This window comes from Pseudopodoces humilis, chromosome 3 (genome assembly GCF_049639895.1).
Source record: "Pseudopodoces humilis isolate 2021_Gansu_Grassland_sample_001 chromosome 3, ASM4963989v1, whole genome shotgun sequence".
NCBI classification, from domain to species: domain Eukaryota; kingdom Metazoa; phylum Chordata; class Aves; order Passeriformes; family Paridae; genus Pseudopodoces; species Pseudopodoces humilis.
The window spans coordinates 63,028,292-63,045,544 of NC_142202.1; the positions used below are offsets into that span (position 1 = coordinate 63,028,292).

The window sequence follows — 17,253 nt, forward strand, 5'->3', positions numbered from 1 at the left end:
TCTCCTTTCCCTGGACTGCAGTTCTAATGCCTCTAAAGAACGTCCAGAGATCCCCGGTAAGAAAGATCCATCAGCAGAAGCTCTTCATCTGCATGTGCTCCTGGAGATTATACCACCTCTGAAGAGCAGTTCTATATTTCTTTGTTCTCAGAATGGCCCTGAGTCTTGACACCTTCACTCATCACCCAGGTTATTTTTTTTCTTCTGTTCTTCTTCCTTTTTCTCCCAAATTAGCAGTCCAACACTGATGATAATAATAGCAGAAAGTGGCTGAATGAAGGACCTTTCCCATTTAATTCAATGACATAAATATGAAACATTCATCATATACTCAACTCGTAGGTCTGCTAAAGACAAATTCACTTGTGACACATGCAAGATAAATTCATATCTCTTTCTAATAGACTTCCATTAGTATCAGACTTATCATCCATTCCCCTAAAGTCTTGAGTACCACCCATGAAGCGTAGGAGATTATGATTCTATTCAATGCAACAGGATTCTATTTTAAAAACTCACAGCACACACATTCAGAGCTGTGACTTCATTCAGGCATATTTTCTTAAGCTGCTGTCTCCTTTGTTGCAACACTGAGCCGAAAATGGATATGTAATCCACTGCTTATATGCACCCTCTATTCAACATATTAAGACTCTGCCTGTGCCTAAGCTTCATCTACTTTTCCCCAGAAGTCAAATTTCCCAGCTCAAGTGGTAAAGTTATGTGAGTTTTTCTTTGAAAGCCCCCAATTCTATGACACATTCAGTGTCATCATATATGCTCTGCAGCAAACCTGCAGTACCTGACACATCACTGCTTAAATCATTAAATGTCAAGTATATCTTCACACATCACTGACACATACACATTTTTTCCTGTTAGATGAACACATAAACATCCATTTCCTGAATATATATATATATATATACATACACTGAATAAATGTTTCAAACTGACTTGCTTCCTTCAACCTCTTCATCTCATCTGAACCATGAATCCCTAAAAAACTGTTGTCCTTTTTGATTTCAGACCAGTATAAAAAGAGGTTGGTCTAGAAAGTCCTCTGAGAACAAATTCCTAAAATTAAAAAAGGAATTCCATTAATGATGTATTTCCTTTCTTTTCTCTTCCCTCTATCTCTTCTCCCCATTCCTTCACTCCTACATCTCATGGTACCTGTTACTACAGCACAGACCAGCTCTTATTTTTTCCTACCTGCACTTCTTGAACACAATAAGCCTTACTGTCATTTCATTCACTTTTTATCAAGGGATTTTCTTTCACTAAACGTACATTTCCTCAAGATGCACAGTATTTGGGGAAACAGCTCTGCCTCTTTTTCTCCTGTCATGCTACAACAGAACTGATATTCCCTCACATTTTTAAGCACTATTACCTATGGGAATAAAGAAGATAGTCCAGTGAAATACAGGCAGGTGTATTTGGCTACACATTGCCTTGTCACCAAAGAGATCACTGACTGACTGCAACCAAGAAAATTCATGCAGACTCAGTAACCTACAAAAGTGATTCCATCCAGAAATATTTAATGTTTATTAGTAGCTACTTAGTAAGCAATCCTTGCTGTTTATATAGCTTAGCTTATAGCTCATGGCAGAAGGAGAAGGCAAGCTAAGAAGTGGCTCCTTGTAACTTTTCTTCCAAGACATTTCAAGGACCTAAAACAAGTAGGGCTTGAGTAGCAAAAAGATATGAACTGTGACAAAAAAGAAGGTATGAAAAAAACCCATAGTCACGTACTCCATTAGCTCATGCCAGCTCTTGGAAAGCAGAGACTCAGACACCATTATGCGAGGATGAACTTTATTAACTCTATTTTACAGTTTTCCTGTTTACAATTACATCCATCTTATTGCATGATCAAACCTCAAGAAATAGTGAAATAACCTCACTTTTGTTTGTTTTTTTCCTTGATGTGCTCTGCAGATCCATGAGGAGATGATCTAACTTTAAAAAATCTGGTCATGGCAGAGCATGTTCACGTCAAGAAGATGGGGCCTGACTCTTCTCAGTGGCGCCCAGTGACAGGACAAGGGGCAACAGGAACAAACTGAAACATAGGAAGTTCCACCTGAACATGAAGAAAAACTTCTTTACTTTGAGGGTGTCAGAGCACTGGAACAGGCAGCCCAGAGAGGTTATGAAACCCCGCCTGTATATGATCCTGTGCAAGCTGCTCTAGGTGAGGCTGCTTTAGGAGGAAGGTTGGACTATGCAGATGGAGAGATCATCTCCAGAGATCCCTTCAATCCCAAACATGCTGTGATTCTGTGAAATATAAAAGGGGGTAAAGAGAAAGGGAAAAAAAAGGAAAATAATTATCCATATTTTAACTTAATTTATATTCAGCACAAAGTATGCATCAGATGTGCAAGGGAGCAGAAAAAGCACAAGTATTCTGTGTATTCCAGACACCTAATTTATGACTCAATATTCTATACCAAGTTCAGGGAGATTCTTGTTCTTTCAGAGCGTGATTTAAAGCACCTAAGTTCCTAAATGCTAACAAAGAGTAGTGAATTCCCCCCCTAGCGGCCCCTGCCTGCCTCCATCCTCCTGAAAGGCAGCTTAGGCACTAAGGTATGTACCTCGTGGGAATTCCTCTCAGGTGCTTGCATGCATGGGAGAGTATGGCAGCAAATAAAGCAAGCAGTACAGAAAATGACGCAGATCTCCAAAAAGGTGCACTAGAAATACTTTATACTAGCTGACTGGCGAAAGACTGTGATGACCCACCCTTAAGAGGAAGGAAGCATCTTGTATTGCTTCTGCAAGCATAGGGAGACTGTAATGTAGACACAAGAAGAAAGGTTTTAGAAAATACCCATATGACATTTTCCAAATATGAGTACTCTTCTTATAGAAGGTCTCCACAGATGCATCTTCCTACCTATCATTTTGAAAATGCTTCCCTTTCCAAGGCCAACTTCCTTACAGTAGCAGTACTCACTCTGTCAGGTATCCAGTAAAACCACTACAGAGTAAAACATTCTTCTTCAATAAATTAGTAAGCTAATAATGTCCACGCAAATATTTATTTTCTTACACTGCAGGAACATTAATCTAAAGACAGAACTTTCTAACACGCTTTTACTCAAAAATAAGGATGGTCTAACATACTTAAAAACAAGAATGCAGAGACAATGTGTGGAACAGAAATCTAGGGTAAAGCTATGTATGACTATGTGCAAGATGTAACAATCAGAAATATTTATGTAAATTTGTAAACAAATTTTCAGCTCACCATCAGCTCCTGCTGAGAAAATTATTGATCAATATTCTGTCAAGTATAACATAATTCTAGAGATTTATTTTCTTTATCCCTTACTTTAACCTAAGACCTGCTGAATTTCAATTGAAGTAAATACATGATCTTTACCTTTTTGACCTTTAAAAAAAAATTCACTGAGCGAATTTTATCTCTATCAAATTTGATGTTCTAAAGAGATTTTGGTGGCTGTGTTTGTATAGTGACCTTATGTAAGTCCTAGGATGGCTATGCTGTAGAGATTCCTCATAAACGCAATTTGATGCTTTATATGGAAACACTCCTGGAAGATTAATCATTCCATCACTCAGCAAGCATGTCTCAGCACACTCCTTAACAAATTTCACATCTTCAAGACAAATGGGATAAAAGCTCTAAGTTACAACACTCCGCTAAAGAAGACCAAAGACAATCCAGTCCAAGAGTCTCAGGTCTCTGCGTAAGCACAAACTTTCTCCTTCACCTTCCTGCTGAATTATGTGTGAACAAAATGGACATAAATTCACTGTGAAATAATTTTACACTGTAAGAATGCAATTCAGTGGCTATCATTGCACTGAGGTATGAAGAGTGCCAGCATGGCTCGGTCCCCTGGGGCCACCATCCACAGCTTACATAGAGGACATTGAGTATGTCCTCACCACAGGGCACTAACAACACAGAGAGACATTTATGAGAGCAGAAAAAAAACTTGTCCTAAATTGAGCAGGTGGACGTAGGGTGCAGAGATTAGAATCATGTTCTCATGAAATCCATAGAGGCAAAAAAATGGGGTTGGCATCTCATTATGAGAGCCATACCTTCTAAACTGCCTCAGAGAGGGTTGTTCTAAAATACTCCTCTGGCACCTGTTGGTATCACCAGCTTTCACTCTTTAATATATCTCATACTATTATACAAATGGAAAAGTTTATCAAGCTTTTAAAGTTTACTACTGACACACAGCTTCATGCCATTCCCTTGGGTCCTGTCACTGGTCACCACAGAGAAGAGATCAGTGCCTGCTTCTCCTCTTCCCCTCACAAAGAAGCTGTAGACTGCTATGAGGTCTCCCCTTAGCCTACTCCAGGCTGAACAGACCAAGTGACCTCAGCTGCTCCTCATGCGGCTTCACCTCAGTGCCCTTCACCATCTTTGGTGCCCTCCTTTGGATGCTCTCTAATTGCTTTATATCCTTCTTATACTGTGGTGCCAAAAATACAATATTCAAGGCGAGGCCACCTCTGTGCAGAGCAGAGTGGGACAATCTGCTCCCTGGACAATCTGGCCATGATGCACCTGATGCACCCCAGGACAGGGTTGGCCCTCCTGGCTGCCAGGGCACTGCTGACTCATGTTCAACTTGCCACTGACCAGGACCCCCAGGTCTCTTTCTTTGGGACTACTCTTCAGTGTCTCATTCCCCACCCTGTACATATATCCAGGGTTGCCCCATCCCACGTTTAGAATTTGGCACTTGCACTTGTTAAACTTCATATGGTTGGTGAGTGCCCAGCCCTCTAATTTGTCGAGGTCTCTCTGCAGGGCCTCTCTGCTTTCAAGGGAGTCAACAGCTTCACCCAATTTAGTATCATTGTGTTCATGCTGAACATCAAAGCAGCTGGAACCTTTAGCACAGCCATTTTCCAGAGAGCTCAAAATGAAAGGTAGCAGTGAACTTACTGTAAGTCTAGGTTTTCTAATTCATATAAAAACGTACTAGCAGTTTGTCAAAAGTCAGCTATTTTTAAATGGCATAAGCATAAAAGGAAATGTCAAATATTAACTGTTCAATCCATTCATCACTGTAACTTTGTATCTTGTCTGAAATTAGTAAGGAAACTGTCTGGATTAGATGCTGCAGTTTCAAGATGAATAATTTTCACCTTCAAAAAAAATTCAGGACTTGTGCTCACCAAGAAATCTAATTAGTCACCCCAAGCAGTGCAGAATTTCCAATTCATTCAAATTTTGAAAAGCAAACAAAAAACAAAAGAAAAACTTAAATGAACGTAGAGGCATGTGTTTACATTCCCTAGGCCAGCCTGGGTTACCCACCAGGCAGCTCTGAGCCGAGAAAAGCAAGTGCTTACAGATTTACATATGCAGCTCATTACAACAGCTAAAATGCCAAGAGGTGGTTCTTGAGTATATGCTCTTGGGCTTGCCATGGTCAATAAACCTTGCTGTTCACTGCAAATGGTTTTCTCCAGCTGAGTTTACATTAGTTCTTAACAGCATTATGATGGCACTGTGCCACTTCTATGTTCTCCTTTGTTCTGATTCAGTCCAGTTCTCAGCAGAAGTGACAGCAGCCAAAGCATCACAACAGCATATGAGTAATTTCAGAAAAATCTGCCTTCCAGCAGTCACTCCTTTTTTTTAATCCTGATGGGTATAAAGAGAGACTGAGGAGATACCACAAAATGCTTACAGATTGGAAATATCTCCTGCATACCAAGCTTCCTTGGACTGCTCTTGGGCTGATGGGGTCCTGAATACCTGGCCTTCTAGTGAAGATACTCAGCATGCACTGAAAGACTCAGATGTTGTGCATTTGCATAGTGCCTTTACTCACCTTGTTAAAAAGTTCAGCTAATAATTCCTGGAAGCTCAAAACCTCCCTACAGACACTGAACTCTGAACAAGCACCTGAACAGCCACAGATCCATCATTATTTCATTCCTGGCTTTATATCTAAGTTATTTAACTGAAACCATGAGCGCTCCAGCATCCCCTGTTGGAGATATGAAGAGGAGGGTTACACTCACGACTTCTGTTATCATCAGTGGTAGTTACATGTATGTGCTAGGCAGAGAAGAACAGCTGTCCTCTAACAAGGTGCTAGTCATGACAAATATAATACTGACATGGGACCCACATAATTGACTTTACAAGCACACTGCAAAGCAAGAATGACTGCAAATGCCAGGAAGCAGGAAAAAAACCCCAACATTCTCCCATGTTTTTTTAATTTCAATTTGCAAAGAACAGCACATCTCTGCAGCAAACAGCTGCCTTTTGTTATTGTCCTTATGCCTATCTGTGATATTATACAACAGATACCACTATCAGTGTCCATAAATAATTTTTATTTTGCATCTGAAAAAGCACAGTTTAGCACAATGCAGAACAGACATTTCTTTCAGTTGTTGAGGCCAACAACTTTACTTCTGTACCTGCCACTATGACCCCACCACTGGGTTATGGCTTTCATTTACAAAAATGAAAAAAAAAAACAAGAAAATATTGCACCAGACAGTAGGCTCTCTAAATATTCTTAGAGGTTACCAGGACTAGAAATAGGCATTATTAGGAATATTGCTGAATACTGCATCCAACTCCAGTTTGTTGTGTGTTTCCTTCTAGGAGTACAAAACTTACTGCCAGCTCCACACTCAGGAAAGCCCACCCGATAAAATCCAAGACAGCGAACTCTGTTTTCAGGATACACTGAAGCCCATATCTTATGTTAACACAACCAGTGCCATCATCTGGCTTGTTACCAAGCTGCTGTCACTGCCTGTGACTGCTGCAAGTGTCAAGAAAATAAAAGCTAACTGGCCTCAAGGGCACGAAATGGGTGTGGACAAGGATTTAAAAGTAAATTAAAAATAAAAGACAGGAAAAAGTTAAAATTAACTTTATAACTTATGACAAAAAATAACATCTAAATTCCACGTTATATTTTTTTTCAGTCAAGCCTTTTACTGTTTTGCATTCTTTTAGCTGTTAATATTTTCATTTGTTTTAATGCTATTTGCTCTGCCAATTTGAACAGTGATGTAATGACATATGACTCCCTCATATTCAGTGGTACTCACAGCACCTTTGTCACTGGTGGCTCAAGAGCACAATGAACAGTATCTTGAGTTTAATGTATTTGTGGCTTTGTGAAGGCAGCAATGACACACAATGGGTTTTTTTCTCCTTTTGTTTCTGTGCTCTGTAATAGAACACCCTGCCACATGTGACCAGAGTATAATGAAAAATGCTAAGCCATTGTCGGTCATGGCAAAAATTTGCAAACTTTACATTTTGTTTAATTACTGAAGACTGGTTTTTCAAAGAGGCATGCATTGTTCTAAAGAGGCATCGCAGCATCTATCTCCCTCGCCTCACAAAAGCTTTTTATCTTCAAACAAGAAGAATATACTTGTTGAGGGCCAATTGCTAGTCTGTCTATGAAGAAGTTTAAAGGAATTTTTAATTAGTAAATTGACCACACTGAGTCACCTGGAGAGGAATTACATCATTTCCTAAGACAGTTAAGCTTTCTTACACCAATATTAGTCCAGTACCTTAGATTCAAGACCCTCTAGCTCTTAATACTATCTTGTTCTTGTACACCAATTTAATTCACTACGGCAGCATCACTCAGAGTGACAGTAAATGCTACTCAAGGTGAACAGGGGCAGCCCTCTGACCCTTGTTCTAGTCCTCTAGTATGACTTCCATTCATCTAGAAGAAATGTTATGTATCACTCAATTATGTTCTGCTTGAATTCTAAAAAGAGTTTGACAGTCTATCTAATCTTCTTTAGTATAAAGATATCATCAAAAATAAGCAGGCTTAACTGTATAACGAGGTTAATAAAGGTGCATGCAGAATAGAGGCCTATACAGTCGATGAAAAGAGGCAGCTACTTCCAGAAGGTGGTTCAGAGCCTACTCATTACATGTTTGAATGAGACAGCATGAGTCTCTCTCCCACTACCTGCGAATGGTCCCCCATTTTTTTGCCTTCTGAAAGGTGATGTAACGTATAAACATAGTGGGCATCATCATTTCAATATACCTCTTAGAAATAATAGAATTAACCTCACATGCTGCTTTCTGTGCAAAACTCCACTAATGAGAATACCTTCATAAGAAAGGAAGGGTGAGGAGGAATCCAGAACTCAATCTGTTATGGTATGAATATAGAATATGACAGACTTTTCTTATTCCTGTTCACACAACTGGTAACTTGCCAGTTACATGTAACTGGTGACTTGCCACTAGAGATACTGCCCAACATCCCAAATACAAAAAAAAAAAAAAAAAAAAAAAAGGAAAAACACTCCCCAAACACACTGCCACCCCAAACTCTAATATTAGAAAGCTATTTCTTCAAACAGCATAGGAAAATACGAGGTTCATTTATATCAAATAAATGGGGTTTTTCACTGTTTTCAGCAATCAGTATAATAATCAGCATTTCCTACATACTTTACGTCATTACGTAGGCAGCAGAGAAGCAAGTTGTCTATAAAATTCACCTTAATCCGAGCATCAAATGAGAGATATTTTCAATGTATCCAGATATATGTAAACATTTAAGTGGGAATCAGCAGATCTCCAAACTGATAAACAGTTCTCATAAGTTATGTATGAGTTAAAATCAAGTTTTTATTAAAAATGCATAAGTATGATCTGTGGTGAATAGAACCATTAGCTATGCATGTTTACTCTTTAGTGAACACAGAAATCAGTAATTTTTCTTCTAAATGTCATTTCCATCAGAAGGTTATAGAACGATAAAATGCTTAAACGATTCTCAGATGCCATCCAGCTGGTACATGTACAACTGGGGAGAGGACATAAAATAATGAACTGTGAAATGTTTATTTGCCACAGGGGCAAGAAAATGTCATTTCAACTATTGCACCCATTCTACTTTACAAATCAGGTAGCACGCAACAGTCCCTCACTTTCATTCACCATAATAAAACAAATAAATGAAGACTAATCTGGATGATAATAAACTATGTGATTCTTTAAAGTTATTACCTTTTCAGCACACTCTTTTTGATCACATGTTATATACAATGCTCCCTATCTTCTTCACTCCTGTTGGAAGCTATAGAAAAATCATCCAAACCCCAAAGTGAGCATAAATTGGTTTTACCCATGTGATTTTGGCATCATGTTTTAGAGGCTCATAAGGGAGAGTATGCACAAAGGCTGGTATTGTCCTAGTGAAAGCAGGCTCCTTAGTTTCTCTTGATAGTCAATGAAGACACAAATACCTTTCTAAAACAGCATTTCTCCATCTGTAGATCACAGCTGTCCTTAAAATCAAACATTCCTCACTAAAATAACAAGTGCAAATGCAAGAGAAAGAAAAATATAAATAATAAGTCCTGTGTACTTATTATAAGTACTAACATCATATAATGGGTCTGTGATTTTTCTTCTCTCTCCCACTCCCAAAAAGCCTACGTTAGTTGAAAGACCACTTTACTTAAGGCACAACTCTAACGGTCAGTTTTAGCCAAGAAACTGACCTATCCCCTGATGGACTCCTTCTTCTGATTGAAGGGAAGCCCAGAGAGATTATTCCAATTTAGTCTGATCATCAATACTCTTGTCCTCATACAAATCTGAAAATATTCACTATTGTTATTCTCCATAAAATGTCTTTTGAAATCAGAACCTTAAATGAAATCCTGTAAAAATTCAAAATTTCTGACATACCTTTTATAAAACACCACTGGAATCAGCTTTCTCGTCTGGTATTTTATGCCTGGGATAATCTCGAGCTCAGTGGGACCATGGGACCAAAACTGAAGTTTGGAGAGTACTGGGATACAGAAATAGTTCACAGACATCAGCCTCCAAAGCAAACACTGTCTGAATCTCACCAGTCCCTAAGCTCAGGGGAGTTTCTAAAAATGTTATGCTAAATGAAACTGGATGTTGACATCTGTGTCATCAAATGCACCAAAATATTGAGAAGACCCCATATGGATTTAGATTAATTTCTGGAACAACTCACCAAGTACTTGTTTTCACACCTTAACTGGTGCACTTTGCACTGTGTACATTCTCATAGCCCAGCCTGGGACAGCAGTCACTACCAACTTAAAACATTATGTTTCTGTTCTCAACCACAGAAGCTGCTGTTTTCTGTTAACTACAAAATGAGATATTTCCCTTCATTTACTACAGACTGACTAGGGAGAACCTTTTTAAAATGCTTAGTGCTTTTTGTAAAGCAACAGAAAAAAAAAAACAAAAATAAAACCACAACACCACTCATTGTTCAAGGTGCTAGCTCAAGTCTCTGTCAATACAAAATTAATTCCTACTGTCACAAATTTTGCCCATGGCTATACAATAAGAGTAACTTTGCTAGATATTCTAGGTGCCTATAATCAGGTAGTTCATTCAACTTCTCTCAATCTATTTAAACCTTTCCTTCCTACCAAACAGTACATAATTGGAATGTTGAGTCTGCTAACTGAACTCTAAAGGAGCTTCAAAATGCAGTGATTTAAAACTGTTATTCAGCTGGTCTTAATTGTTTTACTCCTGTAACTTAACACAACATACTCTGCTTTTCTTGAAGTGCATAACTGGTTACTCATTATTATTATTAATTCACACTTCTACAAAAACTAATACTGTCCCATTCATAGCAAATGTCAAGCCACTAAAATTAAATTGTATGATGGACTATTACCTCAGACATTCATTTTTTGCATTCATCACCCCTTTTGAGCTCAAGTTAAAGGGAAAAAAAAAAAAAAGTTTGGTTATGAATCACTGGTATTTTATCTCAAAACCAGAATTTTAAAAAAGTGCTTATTTTTCTACCAAGATCTCACAAACTTAGAAACATTGCTACATATTTTCTCATGACAAGAGATGTTAGCTCTCTGAATTCATAATCAAGTTTCTGGTTTATCTATTTCCAGCAACACCTCAAAATCTACTCCTTAGTGTTATACAATAGCTCTCAAACACACATCTGATGAAAGTCTGCTATTCACAGACCATTTCCTCTTCATTGCTAGTAGAATCACATGTTTTTGGATACAATGAAACTTCCACTTTCCTATCAAATTTGAAACAAAGCAAGAAGCAGGGCTTTAAAGAACGGACAGACACAAGGTGTTGACATAGTCACAATTTCAAAGGCAGCACTTATATTTAAGTACTATCAAAAACACCGAAACCAATTCTTTCTGTTCTTTGCAGATTGATAAAACGACAGATCCACAGGTTAAGCACAGTAACAACATCACTTTCATCACTTTCCATTCCACATGAAAAGCCCACGTTTTTCATTTCCCTTTTGCTAGCAGAAAATGTAGGAACATGTACATGTCATCAGAATTTTCCATTGCAGACACTTCTCTCCTAAAGCTCCATAGAAAACCATTGGCAGCAGTGACAATAAAACACAATCCAAACACACATGCAAAAAGAAAAAAAAAACTCTTCCCCAAACCCAGCAATTAAAAGCAAAGTCCCAAAATTTCATTACTGCTTCCCTTTAACAAAAATTAAAATAAAGACATTCTGCATTCACTAGTTATGTAGTCTGGTGTGCTACGGCAAAGTGTACCCTGACACCATGCATGCTGTAAGATCCTGTATTAACAAAAATATGTCCTTTACTGCATAATACTTCAGGATAGCTAATTCTAGAGAATATCCACTGTGATTGCCTTTGCTTTGCTCTCAGTGGGAACTGAGCTCTAATCCAGCAACTTCACTCTCTGAAAGTCAACCTCCAAACTGCTAAAACATGAGGTTTTCTCCAAGTAAGGATATTAATGATATTAAACTATATTAAACCTTGTAGCTAGATTTGTGATACAGACCAGAGCCTGTCATGATCACCATTCCTGAAGTGTTTGAATGAGCATAAGAATGTTTGTTATTCCTATTTTAATAAGACAAACTTAAACTTTACAGGACCAATCACTAAGGTAGACTTTTTCCCCCCCGAGTATCACACTGCTCTCTTTAGTTACATGCACCGATTTTTAATAATGCAAGGGAGAATTGGAAGACTACAAGAAACTCTTCAGTCTTATATCAAGCGTGCAATATAGATTATGGACATCTCTCGTGACACCTCTTGTCATACTTTCCATTCTAGTTTGTATGCAATTAATTTCCTGGGTTGTACCACTTTACCTGCAGCAGTTCAAATATGTATCTTCACATCCAACAGGCAATTAAATATGTGTTTATGGACACCAGTATCACAGTTAAGTGTAGAAGTAAGTTAAGTATAGAAATTATCTCAGCTGAAACAGTGTTTGAAACGAAGTATTTTCATTTTCTCTTAATTAGCATTATTCATTTGTGGAAAAGTACAAAACGAGGACATTCTATACAAACCATTTGCATTTTGCTCATTTTTTTCATTAGCACAAAAGATACAGCCTCTCAGCAAACCAACCAAATCTGCGTGTCTTTTTCGTTCTGCTTGGCCAGCACAACAGACTTGGACAGCGGCTTCAGCCAGTCCAAGTAATAGGATGTTACTGTTACAGACCAACTATCACAGGATGAGTTCAGAAAGAGTCACCATGAGGTTGTGTGCACTCATAGCCCCAGCTGTGAGGTGTCAGCAAGAGAAAGGAGAGACTACAAGTATCATACACTTATGCTTGATTCAGGAATATGTACATTATAACACACACTTCTTTAGAGCATCAGATCGAGTACCTCAGAATCACTAACTGACTCTTTGCATATATATATGGCTTTTTTACAAATTTCCTGTGGCTTTTAATACTTAGTTGGAATATCTGAACTGCAGTACAGTTTACTTAAAAAAAAAAAAAAGGAAGAAAGAAAAACAGGCAGAGCAGGTAAATTTTACAGAAGTATTTATATAAATGAATTCAGTAAACTCAGATGGAAACTGAGAGAAGAGAGTGCAGAAGCTGAATTGTGTTATCTAATTAGCCTTTGGGAGTACAGCAATCTTTCTAAGGTGGTGAGAAACAATAAGGCAATGATTACTAGAGACTTGAAGTTTCCTTATGAAAAACTGTCCTTCCTCACCACTGCACTTGCGGGGGACACCTTCTAATTTGAAAACATGCTGTGCTTTTTTACTCTTTTGTCATGCTCCAAGTTTTCCCAAGCAGCAACAATGGGAAAGAAGAAAGTTTCAGACTGGTTTCTGTGGGACTCTTGAAGACTTCCAGAAAACAAAATAATCTTGGCAGTTTACCTTTGCTGCTCTTGCTATTAAAAAGACTAGGCAACAAGATATTAGTGCTATCGATGCAAGCTATTAATAGAAAAAGAAACACCCAAAAATAAAGAGGTTTAAAGGACAAAATGAAATAGCAGAGAAGTCTTTTATTGCAAACAGGATAGTTACAATACAACAAAAACCACCAGAACCCCTGTGCTCAGGGTTCTCTTCAGAAGGGAAATGAGCAAAAGAGACCAAAAGCTGTATCTTAACATATATATATAATATATAGTTTATATATATCTAGAGAGAGCGAGAGAAAGATAACTAATTTTGTACACAGAAGGCAATGCCTTGCTCCTTACATGAGCAAAATTAGCTTTTACTTGCTACTAATTTTTCTCATTGGCTACAAATGCAGAGGAAAATGAGCTGTCAAAGGTTGTTTTCCATAGTACAAATGAGAGTGCAAACAGCAAGGTATATGTATGTTAATAAGCAGAGAGCAATGATCAGTATGCCCTTGAGAGCAGGAGCATTCCTTGAAGTTTCTGATAAACTGATAGTATACAGTATGTTGCCTTAACTATGAGCACTTAAAATGCATTTATGAAAATAATTCTGCTTGTGCAGGGTCTCTCAAGCTAATGCAGCTCTACTCCTGCACGAGTATTTGAAACAACCCCCTTTTCTGCCCATTTGTGACATCTACATCATTTACATACAGACTTCTCTAATGAATTGCAGTATTCCACAATACTGCTTATTGTGCAGTGCCTACAAAGACCAATTAGATCACCACACCCTTGCTTTGTAGAGATGGAAGAACATATTTACATTAAAAAAAGAAAGAAACCTTTCTTTTTATCAACTTTTTTCCCCAAAAGAAAAGTATACTTTCTACTCAAACATGACCATTCTAAAACTGAATCCCAGGTACCAGTAACACATAGTCTTCACATTTTAAGTTTTACACTTTTTTTTTTTAAGTATGGTTATCAGTGTGGAAATGCTTCCCACACCCATCTCCTCAGGACAGTTAACTACTAGATCCTTTGGTTTTGATTTGCATCTGCATTAATGTGTCTCTTAATTCCAGGATGAATCTTGACAGCATTTGCTCCTTTAAGGAGTCTTTACCTAAAAAAGTACTGACAACCGATTAATCACCCATGGGCCTACTGAGGAGAGTTAAATCTCCTTGACTTAAAACTCATAACCTATTCCCATCTGATGGTATATGGACATGAAGGAATATGACACATGATTTTAATAAAATGCATCTTTTTTTCCATTCAATCTCCTTTTTCTCATTTAAATGATTACTCCTGCTTTTAACCTATCTAAATGTCATGACACAGGCCAAGTGTGATTCAGAAGTTTGTGCTGTGTTGCACATCCTTTTCTTGCTCAATAAAAAAATTTAAAGTTAGCTTTCAGTTCATGATTCTCTTAAAAATTTTCTTAAGCTACTCCAGAAAACTGTATTTATTTTTAAAGAATAAGTTTATTTGACCCTTTAGTTTACAGTCATGGATCGAAGGCTCACGTAGAAAGTAATGCTACCGTTCTGCATTTGCTTACCTGCTGCTCATCCACCTGCTGGTACATTCCTACAGGGCATTTCTCTTTTGTTTTTATGAGTTCTGCATGTATTTTTTGTCACCATGAGTTAGCAAGTATGCTTTCCTTCACAGACTTTCAAAAAAATAACAATTTAATATCTTAGCGCATTCTGTAGTCATCATGACCTCCTGGTTGATAAATGCATTTAAAAAAAAACCAAAAAACAAACAGCTCTGTAAGAGGCACAATTTAAACCATTCTTTGCTCCCTTTGGAGGAAAAAAAAAGAAAAAAAAAAAAAGTATGCCTCTGAAACTCAAATGGATCTGAAGAACTTCAGTCATTAATTTTGTTTCCAAATTGCTGGAAAAGGCTACATTCCTACCATTCCACTCAAGAATCACTCTACTATTACTACTATTCAAGATTCTTTTTTAGACAACATACACGAATAAATCACTTCTGATAAGATACATCCAGTTACAAAGAATTAAATAACTTAGGTGGGGAACAGCATATAGAAATAAAATGTTTTCCAGAATACAAAAGGATTAAGGGTTGATGGTAGCTGATTAAAAGATCACAGGCATTTCAAATTTCTGATCTGCTAACACATCTTCCTTTCTTACGTACTGTTTTACCGATTTGGTTCCTGAAATTTATTATTTTTCTTCTTCTGTAGTTCTCTTAGTACCTACCTGGAGGAAAGAAATTGGCAACAATGCTGGTTGCTATTGACACTGACTTACACTTTCTCAGCAAAACTATTCAGTAAGAGGTAGAGGGATGGAGTAACATGAAATATTTCTTTTCTGCCATAAGGTTAACTGCTTAACAAAGGTGCTTCCAGCACCTGTTCTGCCAGCACATAAACGTTCAATATAATGAGAATAAGAAATGGGGCATATTCCATTGATAGGTCTTTATGCGTATGGCACTGCATCCGAATCCACAGGAATTCTTATAGCATGTATCTGATTTCACAACAATGAAATAACCCATGTATACATAACAGGAAGGGATATGAGTTTCTTAACTTTAACCCCAGTCTCTTTCAAAGTGCCACAATACAATTGCACAGCCTAACCATCTCGCTAAGCATATCTATTTTTAGGCAGCTTCTTTGTTATTTTATCTCAGTGCCTACTTTTTAAACTCAGTCTAGTTTCGCTGGTAGCTGAGCTTACAAGTGCTGCCACGTCTCCTCCGAAGGTAAATATAAATATATTGCTGAGTTCTGTAGCAACATAATGATACAGTGCTAAAATACACTGGACAACAAGTCTGCCAGAAAACAAAAAAAAAAAAACAAAACAAAACAAACCGCATCTGCAGAACAGCTCAGGCGTGACAACTTCACACAGACACACACCTGTATGGCAAACTGTTTGCAAGCTGCGCATCACCCCTGACACGCGTCTCAGCCTTACACAGGGCAAGTCAAAGGAAACCAGGTACCAACTTGACTCTACGCTTGGGAGAACTGCCCGAGTTTATTAACTCCGCCGTGCGCCCACCGCAGCCGCCCTGGCAGAGCCCCCGCCAAACTACCTGTAACACAGCCCCTACTTCCCACCCTGCCGCCGCGCTCCGATCCCCACCCCGCCCCCTCCTCGCCCAAGGCGGGGGCGCTGCCTTCCCATCCTGCCCCTCCCGGGCCCCCACTCCGGGCAGCGGGGGAGCCGCCCCGCCGCCCCCTCCTTCCCTCCCGCCTTCCTTCCCCCCTCCTCCGCGGGCCGCCCCCGCCGCCACTCACCAGCTGCGCGCCGCACACGGCCACCAGCGTGCACCGGCCGCTGCAATAGCCCATGGCTCCCGGCACCCCGCGCCGCCGTCCCGCGCCGCGCCCACTCAGGCGGCGGGAGAGCACCGCCCGGCCGCCCCCCGGCTCCCGCCTGCCGCCGGCGCGCCCCAGCCCGGGACCCGCATGGGGGCGCGCCCGCCGCCCGCCCGCCCGCCCTCAGCCGCGGCCGCAGCGCCCGCCGCCTCGGCGGTCGCGGGCAGCGGGGCCGGCCGCCCCCGCGGAGGGCGGCAGCGCCGAGGGGAGGGCGGCGGCAGGTGCCTGCAGGAGCAGCCGCGCTCTGCCGCGCAGCCCCAGAGGCATCTGGGCTTCAAAGTTTGCCCCCTCAACTCCGCTCGCAAACCATCCGGGCTCGCAGCCGTCTGCGGCGGGGGGAGGCGGGGGGAGGAGGGGAGAAGGGAGGGAGGGACGGACGGACGAGGAGGCGAGGCAGGCGGCGGCGCTAAGCTCGGTTCACGCTCGCAGAGCGGCTTCCCTCCTGCCCACGGCATAGCTGCTCCCCCGCCCGCCTTCCTCCTCCTCCTCCTCCTCCCGGTGGGGCTCAGGCAGCCCCAGCTGTGGGAACTCCTCTCCCGGGGGCTCCCCCGCGGGAGGGCGCGGAGGGGGGGCGCCTCCGCTTTGTCTGCGCGGGCGCGGCGAACGCGTCTGCACCTTCCCCCGGGCGCCTTTGTCTCGGCGGGACACCTCT

General features: G+C 40.2%; 1 protein-coding gene across 2 annotated transcripts in view; it reads right to left on the minus strand.

The window, feature by feature from the left end:
• NKAIN2 (sodium/potassium transporting ATPase interacting 2) overlaps positions 1-16,651 on the minus strand; it is a 523,842-nt gene extending 507,191 nt beyond the window's left edge. For both annotated transcript variants that reach the window (XM_005518328.3, XM_088052854.1), the window contains exon 1: positions 16,521-16,651. In XM_005518328.3, coding sequence (XP_005518385.1) covers positions 16,521-16,574 — 54 coding nt within the window. In that variant the 5' untranslated portion in view covers positions 16,575-16,651. The remainder of the gene's footprint in view (positions 1-16,520) is intronic.
• Between the last annotated feature and the right edge of the window lie 602 nt (positions 16,652-17,253).